This window comes from Pagrus pagrus (assembly GCF_965226575.1).
Source record: "Pagrus pagrus genome assembly, chromosome: 2".
NCBI classification, from domain to species: domain Eukaryota; kingdom Metazoa; phylum Chordata; class Actinopteri; order Spariformes; family Sparidae; genus Pagrus; species Pagrus pagrus.
Genome location: NC_140186.1, coordinates 592,265 through 609,668, shown reverse-complemented (window position 1 = coordinate 609,668; position 17,404 = coordinate 592,265). Strand labels below are relative to the sequence as shown.

The following is a 17,404-nucleotide window of genomic DNA, read 5'->3' as shown; positions in this document are numbered from 1 at the left end:
ACACAGAGACACTCACAGAGACACACACAGAGACACACACAGAGACACTCACAGAGACACTCACAGAGACACACACAGAGACACTCACAGAGACACTCACAGAGACACACACAGAGACACTCACAGAGACACACACAGAGACACACACAGAGACACACACATTACACTCACAGAGACACTCACAGAGACACACACAGACACTCACATTACACTCACAGAGACACTCACAGAGACACACACATTACACTCAGAGACACACACATTACACTCACAGAGACACTCACAGAGACACACACAGAGACACACACATTACACTCACAGAGACACTCACAGAGACACACACAGAGACACACACAGAGACACTCACATTACACTCACAGAGACACACACAGAGACACACACATTACACTCACAGAGACACACAGAGACACACACATTACACTCACAGAGACACACACATTACACTCACAGAGACACTCACAGAGACACTCACAGAGACACACACATTACACTCACAGAGACACACACATTACACTCACAGAGACACTCACAGAGACACACACAGAGACACTCACAGAGACACTCACAGAGACTCACACAGAGACACTCACATTACACTCACAGAGACACTCACAGAGACACACACATTACACTCACAGAGACACTCACAGAGACACACACAGAGACACTCACATTACACTCACAGAGACACTCACAGAGACACACACATTACACTCACAGAGACACTCACAGAGACACACACATTACCCTCACAGAGACACACACAGAGACACACACATTACACTCACAGAGACACACACAGAGACACTCACATTACACTCACAGAGACACTCACAGAGACACACACATTACACTCACAGAGACACACACATTACCCTCACAGAGACACACACAGAGACACACACATTACCCTCACAGAGACACACACAGAGACACACACAGAGACACACACAGAGACACACACATTACCCTCACAGAGACACACACAGAGACACACACATTACACTCACAGAGACACTCACAGAGACACACACATTACAAGATAGATGCTGCCTGTCTGTTATTGATTGATTGATAGTTGATTGATAGTTCGTTGTTCATTAGAAAGTTATCTCACATTATATTTGACTTTTCCAACACTGTGAACAGTTAAGTTCACTCCTCCTCCTCCTCCTGACTCAGGACGTTAAACTGTCCTGAGTCAGAATCAAGTTCTGACCTGGTTTTGACCTGTGGATCAAGAATAACTTAATGTTTGATTAGATCATATTATTAATGTGGACCGTCAGCTGTAAGTGTAACTGCTCTGTAATGAGCAGTACCATCTGGTTCTGTCATCAGGACCGTCGGACATCTTCAACTGAAATCAGCCCAAACAAACGTGTCTCTGGTTCAGATCCAGATCAAACCTGCAGTCTGTTGTAACAACACTGTGTGTGTGTGTGTGTGTGTGTGTGTGTGTGGATCAGGACGAGCAGAGCGCCGTCACCATGCAGAAGAAGCATCAGATCGTGGAGCAGGCGGTGGAGGACTACGCCGAAACCGTCCACCAGCTGTCCAAGACCAGCAGAGGACTGGTGTCTGATGGACACCCTGAGAGGTGACATCATCATCATCATCACCATCATTGTTGTTGTTGTTGTTGTTGTTGTTGTTGACAGTGGATCAAACTGAACCAGTTCAGTCCAGTTTCTGTCATGGTAACAATGTGTGTGTGTGTGTGTGTGTGTGTGTGTGTGTGTGTGTGTGTGTGTCAGTGAGCGGATCAGTATGCGTCAGTCTCAGGTGGATAAGCTGTACGCCGGCCTGAAGGACCTGTCAGAGGAGAGGCGGGGCAAACTGGACGAGAGGCTCCGCCTCTTCCAGCTGAACCGAGAGGTCGACGACCTCGAGCAGTGGATCGCTGAGCGGGAGGTGGTGGCCGGGTCGCACGAGCTGGGACAGGACTATGAACACGTTACTGTACGTTAATGCGTGTACTTATACTACTAATATTACTAGTACTACTGTTACTGCGACTGATCCTGCTGAACAAACATCACTGCAGGTGGTGTGGTACTAGTATTACACTGTAATATTTGTACTTGTACTGCAGTAATACTTCAGATGACTGTAGTATTATATCTGACCTCTGACCCACGTGCTCCCTGCTCAGATGTTGCAGGAGCGTTTCCGGGAGTTCGCTCGGGACACCGGCAACATTGGTCAGGAGCGCGTGGACGCCGTCAACCGCCTGGCAGACGAGCTGATCAACACGGGTCACGGCGATGCAGCAACGGTGGCGGAGTGGAAGGACGGGCTGAACGAGGCCTGGGCCGATCTTCTGGAGCTCATCGACACCAGAACGCAGATCCTCGCCGCCTCTTTCGAGCTTCATAAGTTCTACCACGACGCAAAGGAGATCCTGGGACGCATCCTGGACAAGCAGAAGAAGCTGCCAGAGGAGGTCGGCCGGGACCAGAACACAGTGGAGACACTGCAGAGGATGCACACCACCTTCGAACACGACATTCAGGCCCTGGGAACACAGGTCAGTCACACAACCTGCGGTACGGGGACACACTGGGTTTATGAAGACACGTTGGGTTCATTACTCATTTATCAGAGTGATGTGATGTATCTGGAGTTCGTATGAGGCAGTTTATTAATTGTATAAATTCAAAACTTGATACAAATATTTGTTGTTTTGTTTTTTGTTGTTCACAGATTCAGTAAACAAAAATGTTTCAGACTCCAGACACATAAATTCAGACGGTTTTGTGAAGTGAAACAAATGAAAGCGTTCAGTCATTGTTAAATGTGATCAACAGTCGGAGACTCTTAACTTTCATCACAGCCTCACGTTACCTGAGATGAACACGAGTCACAGGCACTTCCACACACTGACGCTCACTCAGCTTGAATTAGTGGAAACCTTTGACCTTTGACCTTTGTGTTGCAGGTGAGGCAGCTGCAGGAGGACGCGGTCCGTCTCCAGTCGGCGTACGCCGGAGACAAAGCGGACGACATCCAGCGGAGGGAAAGCGAGGTGCTGGAGGCCTGGAGGAGTCTGCTGGAGGCCTGCGACGGACGCCGGGCCCGCCTCCTCGACACCGGAGACAAGTTCAGGTTCTTCAGCATGGTCCGGGACCTGATGCTGTGGATGGAAGACGTGATCCGGCTCATCGAGGCCCAGGAGAACCCCAGGTACACACAGTCTGCTGCCGTCTGCTGGACTGTCAGCACAGTCTGCCGCTGTCTGTTGGACCGGAACCTTTCGCCTGAAAACAGCTGTGATAAACGTGTGTGTGTGTGTGTGTGTGTGTGTGTGTGTGTGTGTGTTCAGAGACGTGTCCTCAGTGGAGCTGCTGATGAACAACCATCAGGGCATCAAGGCCGAGATCGACGCCCGAAACGACAGCTTCACCGCCTGCATCGAGCTCGGGAAAGCCCTGCTGGCCCGGAAACACTACGCTTCAGAGGAGGTGTGGAGGATTACACAGATACTTACACTGAGGAAATGTAACTAAGTACATTTACTCAAGTACTGTACTGAAGTACAATTCTACTTGAGTATTTCTATTTTCTGTTACCTTATACTTCCACTCCATTACATTTATGAGATAACTTTAGTTACTGGTTACTTTACAGATTACATTTTTACATTAATTGATTTTTCTCATCAATCAGATAAAATCAGTGACTGTGAAGATCAGCTGACTTGCAGTTTATACACTCATGTAAATATATGGATCAGTTACTTTACTGATACTTAAGTACATTCAACATCAGTGAATGAATGAGTGTGTGACTGTAGTGAGGTGAGTGTGACTGTAGTGAGGTGAGTGTGACTGTAGTGAGGTCAGTGTGTGACTGTAGTGAGGTGAGTGTGACTGTAGTGAGGTGAGTGCGACTGTAGTGAGGTGAGTGTGACTGTAGTGAGGTGAGTGTGTGACTGTAGTGAGGTGAGTGTGACTGTAGTGAGGTCAGTGTGTGACTGTAGTGAGGTGAGTGTGCGACTGTAGTGAGGTGAGTGTGTGACTGTAGTGAGGTCAGTGTGTGGCTGTAGTGAGGTGAGTGTGTGACTATAGTGAGGTGAGTGTGACTGTAGTGAGGTCAGTGTGTGACTGTAGTGGGGTGAGTGTGACTGTAGTGAGGTCAGTGTGTGACTGTAGTGGGGTGAGTGTGACTGTAGTGAGGTGAGTGTGTGACTGTAGTGAGGTCAGTGTGTGACTGTAGTGAGGTCAGTGTGTGACTGTAGTGAGGTCAGTGTGTGACTGTAGTGAGGTGAGTGTGTGACTGTAGTGAGGTGAGTGTGTGACTGTAATGAGGTGAGTGTGTGACTGTAGTGAGGTGAGTGTGACTGTAGTGAGGTCAGTGTGTGACTGTAGTGAGGTGAGTGTGTGACTGTGACTAGTGAGGTGAGTGTGACACTGTAGTGAGGTGAGTGTGTGACTGTAGTGAGGTCAGTGTGTGACTGTAGTGAGGTGAGTGTGACTGTAGTGAGGTCAGTGTGCGACTGTAGTGAAGTGAGTGTGCGACTGTAGTGAGGTGAGTGTGTGACTGTAATGAGGTGAGTGTGTGACTGTAGTGAGGTGAGTGTGTGACTGTAGTGAGGTCAGTGTGTGACTGTAGTGAGGTGAGTGTGACTGTAGTGAGGTCAGTGTGTGACTGTAGTGAGGTGAGTGTGACTGTAGTGAGGTGAGTGTGTGACTGTAGTGAGGTCAGTGTGTGACTGTAGTGAGGTGAGTGTGACTAGTGAGGTCAGTGTGTGACTGTAGTGAGGTCAGTGTGTGACTGTAGTGAGGTGAGTGTGACTGTAGTGAGGTGAGTGTGACTGTAGTGAGGTGAGTGTGTAACTGTAGTGAGGTCAGTGTGTGACTGTAGTGAGGTGAGTGTGACTGTAGTGAGGTCAGTGTGTGACTGTAGTGAGGTGAGTGTGTGACTGTAGTGAGGTGAGTGTGTGACTGTAGTGAGGTCAGTGTGTGACTGTAGTGAGGTGAGTGTGACTGTAGTGAGGTCAGTGTGTGACTGTAGTGAGGTGAGTGTGACTGTAGTGAGGTGAGTGTGTGACTGTAGTGAGGTCAGTGTGTGACTGTAGTGAGGTCAGTGTGTGACTGTAGTGAGGTGAGTGTGACTAGTGAGGTCAGTGTGTGACTGTATTGAGGTGAGTGTGACTGTAGTGAGGTGAGTGTGTAACTGTAGTGAGGTCAGTGTGTGACTGTAGTGAGGTGAGTGTGACTGTAGTGAGGTCAGTGTGTGACTGTAGTGAGGTGAGTGTGACTAGTGAGGTCAGTGTGTGACTGTAGTGAGGTCAGTGTGTGACTGTATTGAGGTGAGTGTGACTGTAGTGAGGTGAGTGTGTAACTGTAGTGAGGTCAGTGTGTGACTGTAGTGAGGTGAGTGTGACTGTAGTGAGGTCAGTGTGTGACTGTAGTGAGGTGAGTGTGTGACTGTAGTGAGGTGAGTGTGTGACTGTAGTGAGGTCAGTGTGTGACTGTAGTGAGGTGAGTGTGACTGTAGTGAGGTCAGTGTGTGACTGTAGTGAGGTGAGTGTGTGACTGTAGTGAGGTCAGTGTGTGACTGTAGTGAGGTGAGTGTGTGACTGTAGTGAGGTGAGTGTGACTGTAGTGAGGTCAGTGTGTGACTGTAGTGAGGTGAGTGTGTGACTGTAGTGAGGTGAGTGTGTGACTGTAGTGAGGTCAGTGTGTGACTGTAGTGAGGTGAGTGTGACTGTAGTGAGGTCAGTGTGTGACTGTAGTGAGGTGAGTGTGACTGTAGTGAGGTCAGTGTGTGACTGTAGTGAGGTGAGTGTGTGACTGTAGTGAGGTGAGTGTGACTGTAGTGAGGTGAGTGTGTGACTGTAGTGAGGTGAGTGTGTAACTGTAGTGAGGTGAGTGTGTAACTGTAGTGAGGTCAGTGTGTGACTGTAGTGAGGTGAGTGTGACTGTAGTGAGGTCAGTGTGTGACTGTAGTGAGGTGAGTGTGTGACTGTAGTGAGGTCAGTGTGTGACTGTAGTGAGGTGAGTGTGTGACTGTAGTGAGGTGAGTGTGACTGTAGTGAGGTGAGTGTGACTGTAGTGAGGTCAGTGTGTGACTGTAGTGAGGTGAGTGTGTGACTGTAGTGAGGTCAGTGTGTAACTGTAGTGAGGTCAGTGTGTGACTGTAGTGAGGTGAGTGTGACTGTAGTGAGGTCAGTGTGTGACTGTAGTGAGGTGAGTGTGTGACTGTAGTGAGGTGAGTGTGACTGTAGTGAGGTGAGTGTGTGACTGTAGTGAGGTCAGTGTGTGACTGTAGTGAGGTGAGTGTGTGACTGTAGTGAGGTCAGTGTGTGACTGTAGTGAGGTGAGTGTGACTGTAGTGAGGTGAGTGTGTGACTGTAGTGAGGTCAGTGTGTGACTGTAGTGAGGTGAGTGTGTGACTGTAGTGAGGTGAGTGTGACTGTAGTGAGGTCAGTATGTGACTGTAGTGAGGTCAGTGTGTGACTGTAGTGAGGTGAGTGTGACTGTAGTGAGGTCAGTGTGTGACTGTAGTGAGGTCAGTGTGTGACTGTAGTGAGGTGAGTGTGACTGTAGTGAGGTGAGTGTGTGACTGTAGTGAGGTCAGTGTGTGACTGTAGTGAGGTCAGTGTGTGACTGTAGTGAGGTGAGTGTGTGACTGTAGTGAGGTGAGTGTGACTGTAGTGAGGTCAGTATGTGACTGTAGTGAGGTCAGTGTGTGACTGTAGTGAGGTGAGTGTGACTGTAGTGAGGTCAGTGTGTGACTGTAGTGAGGTCAGTGTGTGACTTACTTCAGTTCATTGTGTTTGTGTCCAGATCAAAGAGAAGCTGCTGCAGCTGACTGACAAGAGGAAAGAGATGATTGACAAGTGGGAGGATCGATGGGAGTGGCTAAGACTCAGTAAGATTCACACACTTCCTGTTTGATTGTTCTGTATGAAACCTCAGACAGGGTTAGAGGTCAGAGGTCAGAGCTGCGTCCCTGCAGCCATCAGGCTCAAAGGTCGCAGCTGACTGGACGCTGCAGTGATGAGTCAGCGTTGATGAAGGCTCCTCGGGCACTTGCTGACCTTTAACGAAGATGACTGAGCTTCTTCTCAGCCAACCAATCAGGAGAAGCTGCAGGAGGTTTAGTCAGACGAGCTCATCGGGTCCAAACAGAACCTCCGACACACCAGGAGCTCAGTCTGCAGTGCATACAGAACCACCACGGGTCAAACTGTCCAACACTCAGAACACACAGAACACTGAGGGCACAGAACACTGAGAACACACAGAACACTGAGAACACACAGAACACACAGAACACTCAGAACACTCAGAACACTGAGGGCACAGAACACTGAGAACACACAGAACACTGAGAACACACAGAACACTGAGGGCACAGAACACTGAGAACACACAGAACACACAGAACACTGAGGACACAGAACACACAGAACATTGAGGGCACAGAACACTGAGAACACACAGAACACAGAACACTCAGAACACACAGAACACTAAGAACAAAGAACACACAGAACACTGAGAACACACAGAACACTGAGGACACACAGAACACTGAGAACACAGAACACACAGGACACTGAGAACACACAGAACACTGAGAACAAAGAACACAGAACACTGAGAACACAGAACACTGAGAACAAAGAACACTGAGAACAAAGAACACACTGAACACAGAACACTGAGAACAAAGAACACACAGAACACTGAGAACACAGAACACTGAACACACAGAACACACAGAACACACAGAACACTGAGAACACAGAACACTGAACACACAGAACACTGAGAACACAGAACACTGAACACACAGAACACACAGAACACTGAGGACACACAGAACACTGAGAACACAGAACACACAGGACACTAAGAACACACAGAACACTGAACACACAGAACACTGAGAACACAGAACACTGAACACACAGAACACTGAGAACACAGAACAAAGAACACACAGAACACACAGAACACTGAGGACACAGAACACAGAACACTGAGAACACAGAACACTGAACACACAGAACAAAGAACACAGAACACTGAGAACACAGAACACTGAGAACACAGAACAAAGAACACAGAACACTCAGAACACAGAACACTGAACACAGAACACTGAGGACACAGAACAAAGAACACACAGAACACTGAGAACAAAGAACACACAGAACACACAAAACACTGAGAACAAAGAACACACAGAACACACAGAACACACAGAACGAAGAACACACAGAACACTGAGAACACAGAGAACACTGAACACACAGAACACTGAACACACAGAACACTGAGGACACAGAACACACAGGACACTGAGAACACACAGAACACTGAGAACAAAGAACACAGAACACTGAGAACACAGAACACTGAGAACAAAGAACACACTGAACACAGAACACTGAGAACAAAGAACACACAGAACACTGAGAACACAGAACACTGAACACACAGAACACTGAGAACACAGAACACTGAACACACAGAACACTGAGAACACAGAACAAAGAACACACAGAACACACAGAACACTGAGAACACAGAACACACAGGACACTAAGAACACACAGAACACTGAGAACACAGAACACTGAACACACAGAACACTGAGAACACAGAACACTGAACACACAGAACACTGAGAACACAGAACAAAGAACACACAGAACACACAGAACACTGAGGACACAGAACACAGAACACTGAGAACACAGAACACTGAACACACAGAACAAAGAACACACAGAACACTGAGAACACAGAACACTGAGAACACAGAACAAAGAACACAGAACACAGAACACTGAACACACAGAACACTGAGGACACAGAACAAAGAACACACAGAACACTGAGAACAAAGAACACACAAAACACTGAGAACAAAGAACACACAGAACACACAGAACACACAGAACGAAGAACACACAGAACACTGAGAACACAGAACAAAAAACACAGAGAACACTGAACACACAGAACACTGAGGACAAAGAACACACAGAACACACAGAACACTGAGAACAAAGAACGCACAGAACACACAGAACACACAGAACAAAGAACACACAGAACACTGAGAACACAGAACACTGAGAACACAGAACAAAGAACACTGAGAACACAGAACACACAGAACACTGAGAACAAAAAACAAAGAACACACAGAACACTGAGAACACTGAACACACAGAACACTGAGGACAAAGAACACACAGAACACACAGAACACTGAGAACAAAGAACGCACAGAACACACAGAACACACAGAACAAAGAACACACAGAACACTGAGAACACAGAACAAAGAACATACAGAACACTGAACACACAGAACACTGAGGACAAAGAATGCACAGAACACACAGAACAAAGAACACACAGAACACACAGAACACAGAACACACAGAACACACAGAACAAAGAACACACAGAACACTGAGAACACAGAACAAAGAACACTGGGCGCGTCGTCCTGATGAGTGTCGTCAGTTCAGTGGAATCTTTTGTTACAAGACGTTTGAACCAATCACATCCTGCATGCACAGCTAGCATGCTAACAGTGTTAGCTCACTGAAGGTTGCAGAGCAGTGTGACATCATCACTCAGTCAGCTCGTGTTGATGCTCACTTCCTGTCTGAGCACAAAAGTTTACCTTTACCAGTTTTTGGGGTTTTTTTCGAACAGGAATATGATTAATAATCAAACAATAACAAAGTGTTGATGTGATGGCGTCCGACTCCCCCCTCCTCCCCCTCCTCCCCCTCAGTCCTGGAGGTGCACCAGTTCTCGCGGGACGCGGGCGTGGCCGAGGCGTGGCTGCTGGGTCAGGAGCCCTACCTGTCCAGCAGGGAGATGGGTCAGAGCGTGGACGAGGTGGAGAAGCTCATCAAACGCCACGAGGCCTTCGAGAAGTCTGCCGCCACCTGGGAGGAGCGCTTCTCCGCTCTGGAGAGGCTGACCACGGTGAGCACGGGGGGACAAAATGGAGTCATGGGATTCACAAGAAACTTAAATTAAAATCCATCCATGACTCTGATCTCAGACCAGTGAGGATGAAGGAAGAACATCTGTAGGATAATGAGTTCTTCTGAGCAGGTCACGTCCTCTTCAGCACCCGGCACACAAGTCTTTTACAAAACAATGATAAATACTAGTATACAGTAATACAGTGATAAATACTAGTATACAATAATACAGTGATGAATACTAGTATACAATAATACAATAATAAATACTAGTATACAGTAGTACAATAATAAATACCAGTATACAATAATACAATAATAAATACTAGTATACAGTAGTACAATAATAAATACTAGTATACAGTAGTACAATAATAAATACTAGTATACAATAATACAATAATAAATACTAGTATACAATAATACAGTAATAAATACTAGTATACAGTAATACAGTGATAAATACTAGTATACAATAATACAGTGATGAATACTAGTATACAATAATACAATAATAAATACTAGTATACAATAATACAATAATAAATACTAGTATACAATAATACAGTAATAAATACTAGTATACAATAATAAATACTAGTATACAGTAGTACAATAATAAATACTAGTATACAATAATACAATAATAAATACTAGTATACAGTAGTACAATAATAAATACTAGTATACAGTAGTACAATAATAAATACCAGTATACAATAATACAATTATAAATACTAGTATACAATAATACAATAATAAAGACTAGTATACAATAATACAAAAATAAATACTAGTATACAATAATACAATAATAAATACTAGTATACAATAATACAATAATAAAGACTAGTATACAATAATACAATAATAAATACTAGTATACAATAATACAGTAATAAATACTAGTATACAATAATACAATAATAAATACTAGTATACAATAATACAGTAATAAATACTAGTATACAGTAGTACAATAATAAATACTAGTATACAATAATACAATAATAAATACTAGTATACAATAATACAGTAATAAATACTAGTATACAGTAATACAGTGATAAATACTAGTATACAATAATACAGTGATGAATACTAGTATACAATAATACAATGATAAATACTAGTATACAATAATACAATAATAAATACTAGTATACAATAATACAGTAATAAATACTAGTATACAATAATACAATAATAAATACTAGTATACAGTAGTACAATAATAAATACTAGTATACAGTAGTACAATAATAAATACTAGTATACAATAATACAATAATAAATACTAGTATACAGTAGTACAATAATAAATACTAGTATACAGTAGTACAATAATAAATACTAGTATACAATAATCAGTGGTCCGGGGGGAAACTGAACCTGCAGTCGTAGATTTACAACAAAGGGAAGAAACAGAGTTTGTTGAGTTTGTCAGTGAAGATCTTTGTAACATTTCTTTAACACAACTACAGACTGCTCCTTTAATATAAATATCAATATATATGTTTAATTAATTAAATGTGAAGAAGAAGAGAAGGATGAATGTTTCATTGTATTTATTACAAATTAAAACATTTTAATTCAAATTTGTAGTTTAAAAACTACAAAATGACATTTTCTACAAACTGTGTGCGTCTGTCTGTCTGTGTGCGTGTGTGTCTGTGTGTGCGTGTCTGTGTGTGTGTCTGTGTGTGTACAGCTGGAGCTGCTGGAGGTGAGGAGGCAGCAGGAGGAGGAGGAGAGGATGAGGAAGCCTCCATCTCCAGAGCCGGTGGTGGTGGAGCAGCTGGAGGAGAGTCAGCAGCAGAGGTGATGATCACAGCAGCACCTGGTGGACGTCAGAGGAACTGCAGCTCCGAGCCGCTCAGTAATAAAGTGTGTTTGTGTCTCTGCAGTGGCATCAGTCAGAACGGACTCCCGTCCGACCAGGACTCTCCTCGGGTCAGTACTCACTCCAGACGTCCACAAGGCTGACAACATGGAGGAGCCTTTGTAGCCCTGTTTGTAGTCCTGTTGGTAGCCCTGTTTGTAGTCCTGTTGGTAGACATGTTTGTAGTCCTATTGGTAGTCCTGTTTGTAGTCCTATTGGTAGCCTAATGATGGTTGTTGAATGGTGAAGACTACAACTCCCATGATCCCGCGCTGCTTGCACGTTTAGTTTTGATTGAGTGCCCCCCTGTCGTCAGCTGCGCGCCTGTGTGGTATTTCGTTAACGCTCTTTAAACGTGTCCTCTGTTCAGGACGGCGTGGACGGAGCGGACCTGGTGAACGGCGTGGCTGAGCGCAGCTCCAAGGAGCCAAGTCCCGGTGGCTCGCCGACCGCCGGCAGGAAGAGTAAAACGAGCCAGTCGTCCACGCTGCCGTCCAAGAACCAGGACTCGTCCTCGCAGCTGGAGGGACTTCTGCACCGCAAACACGAGTGGGAGGGGCATAACAAGAAGGCGTCCAACAGGTAAACACAAAGATCCTCTCCTGCACAGAGGTCTCACTCCTCTCTGACCATCAGCTTACCCCGCTGCTCTGTGATTGGCAGATCGTGGCACAACGTGTACTGTGTCATCAACAACCAGGAGATGGGCTTCTATAAAGACAGCAAGGCGGCGGCTCAGGGGGTCCCGTACCACAACGAGGTTCCCATCAGCCTGAGGGAGGCGACGTGCGACGTGGCGTCAGAATACAAGAAGAAGAAACATGTCTTCAAACTCAGGTGATGAAGTCTTAATGTTGAGCTGGTGACGATTCAAAGCACACTGAAGAGTTCATTATACGTTCTTTAAAGGTTCTTTGTACGTTCTGACCACAGTCACATGTTTAAGGAAAGACTCATTTAAACCAACACACACCTGAGAGCAGCTGAGAGGAGCAGTCAGAGCACTGAACATGAGCTGTGGAGAGCAGCCACACACTGATAGTGTCGGTTACTGTTTAGTGTGTTTGTAAAATGTGACATGTTGAGATCAATAAAATGTTTCTTCTTTCATAAATTGAGTGTAAATGGTGAAATCAGTGTAAACAGTGTGTTCAAACAGCTGCTAAATGTTGGCAGGTAAGACTTTAGCACTTCAGACACAGAAGCAGACAGGCTGGTACAGCCATGCTGCCACAAACTGACACTTTGTACAAGGAAACACACAACTTACTGTTTTCATTTAATGCTGAATTTACAAGAAGGAGACAATGATTCAGAGTCTGTCAGAGACAGAGTTTCACTACGTTACAAACACTAGCAGGTAGCTGCTGACGCTTCACTTCCTCCTCTTGTTTCAGACTCGCTGATGGAAACGAGTATCTGTTCCAAGCCAAAGACGAAGTAAGTTTGGATGTTTTTTCCTTCAGTGAAATTCAAATGAAACAGATGTTCGGTTCTGTGGGTCCGAACTGGATCATGGTGACTGTTATCAGAGCGGCTGTCTGACCTGTGTCGCCCCCTGCAGGAGGAAATGAGCACCTGGATCCAGGCCATCCTGAACGCCAACGCTGACGGACAGGGCAGCAACCCCGGCACGCCGGTGTCCGGGCGCGCCCAGACGCTGCCAGCCGCCGTCACGCTCACCACCGAGTCGAGTCCCGGCAAGAGAGAGAAGGACAAAGAGAAGGAGAAGGAGAAACGCTTCAGTCTGTTCAGCAAGAAGAAACAGTAGAAAGTTCAACAGGCTTTGGTGAAACGAGTCAGCGACGCACGCTCTGACGGAGGACAGCTGCTGCACCTCCTCAGAGCGTCCGTCCAGGTCCGAGCTTCATGAAGGTCTTCAGCAGAGGAAACCTCCGATACTGCACATTATAACTGAGCTGACCCAACCCGACCCGACCCGACCCGACAGGTGGCCGAGCGCTCACCTGCCTCTGAGAAGACCTTTGTTAAGTTTGACTACAGGCGGCCGCTAACTCTCCCACATCTTGTACGAGTTTAAATAGGTTAACTCTTCAACGCTCCACGCGTCGTGACATCACCACTGATGTCACGGTGACGGAGGTCAGCGGCTGCAGAGAACGTTTCACCAGAGCGTTTGTTGTCGATGCAGTTGTTGTTTTTTTCTTCCTTGTGTGTATTTTGTTTCCTTCGTGAGCTCTTCTGTGACGAGACGACGATCACCGAGAGCCGCGGCAGCACGTGGTGATGTCACCGTTCAGTAGACGATGATGAGTCAGCGCCGCCTCTCGCTGTTCGTGGTGGCGTCAGCGGGGACCGCACGCTCGGGGTGTTTGTTGACTACCGTTTTATTTTTCTGACATTTTGTTATTTTTCTACTTTTGAGTTGCAGGTCTGAGTTATTCCCTCAGTTTTGTGAGGTCGTCCTCAGAGACACCGACTTTCTTCCTCTGCCGTTCAGAAATTGGACCAACAGTGCTTTTTGTTTTCTTTATGTTTTGAAACAGCCAATCACCTGCGAGGAGGTGTGTGATGTAGAAATGTCACCTGCATGCTTCAGAAACTCACCTCAGACTAAAGTTCTGTTCTCTTTGTTTCTGACACGACTCCGATCAGAACCATGTAAAATAAACACTGCAGAGTCCGTGTCCAGTTGTACACCTTCAGACAGACAGGTAGACCGACAGACAGGTAGACGGGAGGACAGACAGACAGATGAAGGTAGACAGGAGGACAGACAGACAGGTAGACAGACAGATAGACAGGAGGACAGACAGACAGACAGACAGATAAAGGTAGACAGGAGGACAGACAGGAGGACAGACAGACAGTCAGATAAAGGTAGACAGGAGGACAGACAGACAGGCAGATAAAGGTAGACAGGAGGACAGACAGACAGGCAGATAAAGGTAGACAGGAGGACAGACAGACAGGCAGATAAAGGTAGACAGGAGGACAGACAGACAGACAGACAGACAGGCAGATAAAGGTAGACAGGAGGACAGACAGACAGGCAGATAAAGGTAGACAGGAGGACAGACAGACAGACAGGAGGACAGACAGACAGGCAGATGAAGGTAGCTTGCTCGCTGTCGCACTGCGCTGCGTTCAGATTTCCGGCTCTTTGATACTCGTGTTGCTGCGTTGCGTCACTGTATATCTATCGTACTGAACATGTGTGGAAGTTAAACACAATCAGAGCTCATCTATAGAATGATCCAGAACCAGAACCAGAACCAGAAGCTGAGGCTGAATATTTAACAGAACTTAGACCATAAAGCTTTTCTCATGTATGAACCTGCACCTGTAGACTTTAAAGCTCTCTCTGTCAGATATGTGCGATGTCATTAAAGCTTTTAAACTTTACTGTCGTCTCTGACCGTTACTACACAACTGCAGTAATACTACACAACTGCAGTAATACTACACAGAACTGCAGTAATACTACACAACTGCAGTAATACTACACAGAACTACAGTAGTACTACACACAACTGCAGTAATACTACACACAACTGCAGTAATACTACACAACTGCAGTAATACTACACAGAACTGCAGTAATACTACACAACTGCAGTAATACTACACAGAACTGCATTAATACTACAGAACTACAGTAATACTACACAGAACTGCAGTAATACTACACAACTGCAGTAATACTACTCAGAACTGCAGTAATACTACACAGAACTACAGTAATACTACACAGAACTGCAGTAATACTACAGAACTACAGTAATACTACACAGAACTGCAGTAATACTACACAGAACTACAGTAATACTACACAGAACTACATTAATACTACATAACTACAGTAATACTACACAGAACTGCAGTAATACTACACAGAACTACAGTAATACTACAGAACTACAGTAATACTACACAGAACTACAGTAGTACTACACACAACTGCAGTAATACTACACACAACTGCAGTAATACTACACAACTACATTAATACTACACAGAACTACAGTAATACTACACAGAACTGCAGTAATACTACACAGAACTACATTAATACTACAGAACTGCAGTAATACTACACAGAACTGCAGTAATACTACACACAACTGCAGTAGTACTACACAGAACTGCAGTAATACTACACAACTGCAGTAATACTACACAGAACTGCAGTAATACTACACAGAACTACATTAATACTACAGAACTACAGTAATACTACACAGAACTGCAGTAATACTACACAGAACTACAGTAATACTACACAAAACTACATTAATACTACAGAACTGCAGTAATACTACACAGAACTGCAGTAATACTACACAGAACTACATTAATACTACATAACTACAGTAATACTACACAGAACTGCAGTAATACTACACAGAACTACAGTAATACTACAGAACTACAGTAATACTACACAGAACTACAGTAGTACTACACACAACTGCAGTAATACTACACACAACTGCAGTAATACTACACAACTACATTAATACTACACAGAACTACAGTAATACTACACAGAACTGCAGTAATACTACACAGAACTACATTAATACTACAGAACTGCAGTAATACTACACAGAACTGCAGTAATACTACACACAACTGCAGTAGTACTACACAGAACTGCAGTAATACTACACAACTGCAGTAATACTACACAGAACTGCAGTAATACTACACAGAACTACATTAATACTACAGAACTACAGTAATACTACACAGAACTGCAGTAATACTACACAGAACTACAGTAATACTACACAAAACTACATTAATACTACAGAACTACAGTAATACTACACAGAACTGCAGTAATACTACACAGAACTACAGTAATACTACACAGAACTGCAGTAGTACTACACAGAACTGCAGTAATACTACAGAACTACAGTAATATTACACAGAACTACAGTAATACTACAGAACTACATTAATACTACACAGAACTACAGTAATACTACACAGAACTGCAGTAATACTACACAGAACTACATTAATACTACAGAACTGCAGTAATACTACACAGAACTGCAGTAATACTACACACAACTGCAGTAGTACTACACAGAACTGCAGTAATACTACACAACTGCAGTAATACTACACAGAACTACATTAATACTACACGGAGCTACATTAATACTACATAGAACTACAGTAATACTACAGAACTACAGTAATACTACACAGAACTACAGTAATACTACAGAACTACATTAATACTACAGAACTACAGTAATACTACACAGAACTGCAGTAATACTACACAGAACTACAGTAATACTACACAGAACTACATTAATACTACAGAACTACAGTAATACTACACAGAACTGCAGTAATACTACACAGAACTACAGTAATACTACAGAACTACAGTAATACTACACAGAACTACATTAATACTACACAGAGCTACATTAACAGTACACAGCTACATTAGTACTACACAGAACTACATTAACACTACACAGAACTACATAAATACATACAACGGCGGGGTAAGACACTACACCTCCCATCATGCACTG

At 44.5% G+C, this 17,404-nt stretch overlaps 1 protein-coding gene across 5 annotated transcripts in view; it reads left to right on the top strand.

Annotated features, from left to right (window-relative positions):
* LOC311266609 (spectrin beta chain, non-erythrocytic 1) overlaps nt 1-15,242 on the top strand; it is a 43,509-nt gene extending 28,267 nt beyond the window's left edge. For 2 of the 5 annotated variants that reach the window (XM_084369037.1, XM_084369038.1), the window contains 13 exons: nt 1,491-1,621; nt 1,779-1,983; nt 2,177-2,551; nt 2,963-3,207; nt 3,347-3,485; nt 6,816-6,900; nt 9,796-9,992; nt 11,706-11,815; nt 11,902-11,947; nt 12,247-12,458; nt 12,540-12,713; nt 13,274-13,316; nt 13,441-15,242. In XM_084369037.1, coding sequence (XP_084225163.1) covers nt 1,491-1,621; nt 1,779-1,983; nt 2,177-2,551; nt 2,963-3,207; nt 3,347-3,485; nt 6,816-6,900; nt 9,796-9,992; nt 11,706-11,815; nt 11,902-11,947; nt 12,247-12,458; nt 12,540-12,713; nt 13,274-13,316; nt 13,441-13,647 — 2,169 coding nt within the window. In that variant the 3' untranslated portion in view covers nt 13,648-15,242. Of the gene's footprint in view, nt 1-1,490; nt 1,622-1,778; nt 1,984-2,176; nt 2,552-2,962; nt 3,208-3,346; nt 3,523-3,690; nt 3,792-6,815; nt 6,901-9,795; nt 9,993-11,705; nt 11,816-11,901; nt 11,948-12,246; nt 12,459-12,539; nt 12,714-13,273; nt 13,317-13,440 lie in introns of those variants that run through there. The other 3 variants (XR_014623741.1, XR_014623742.1, XM_084369039.1) reach the window with 3 other exon arrangements.
* The last annotated feature ends 2,162 nt before the right edge of the window (nt 15,243-17,404 follow it).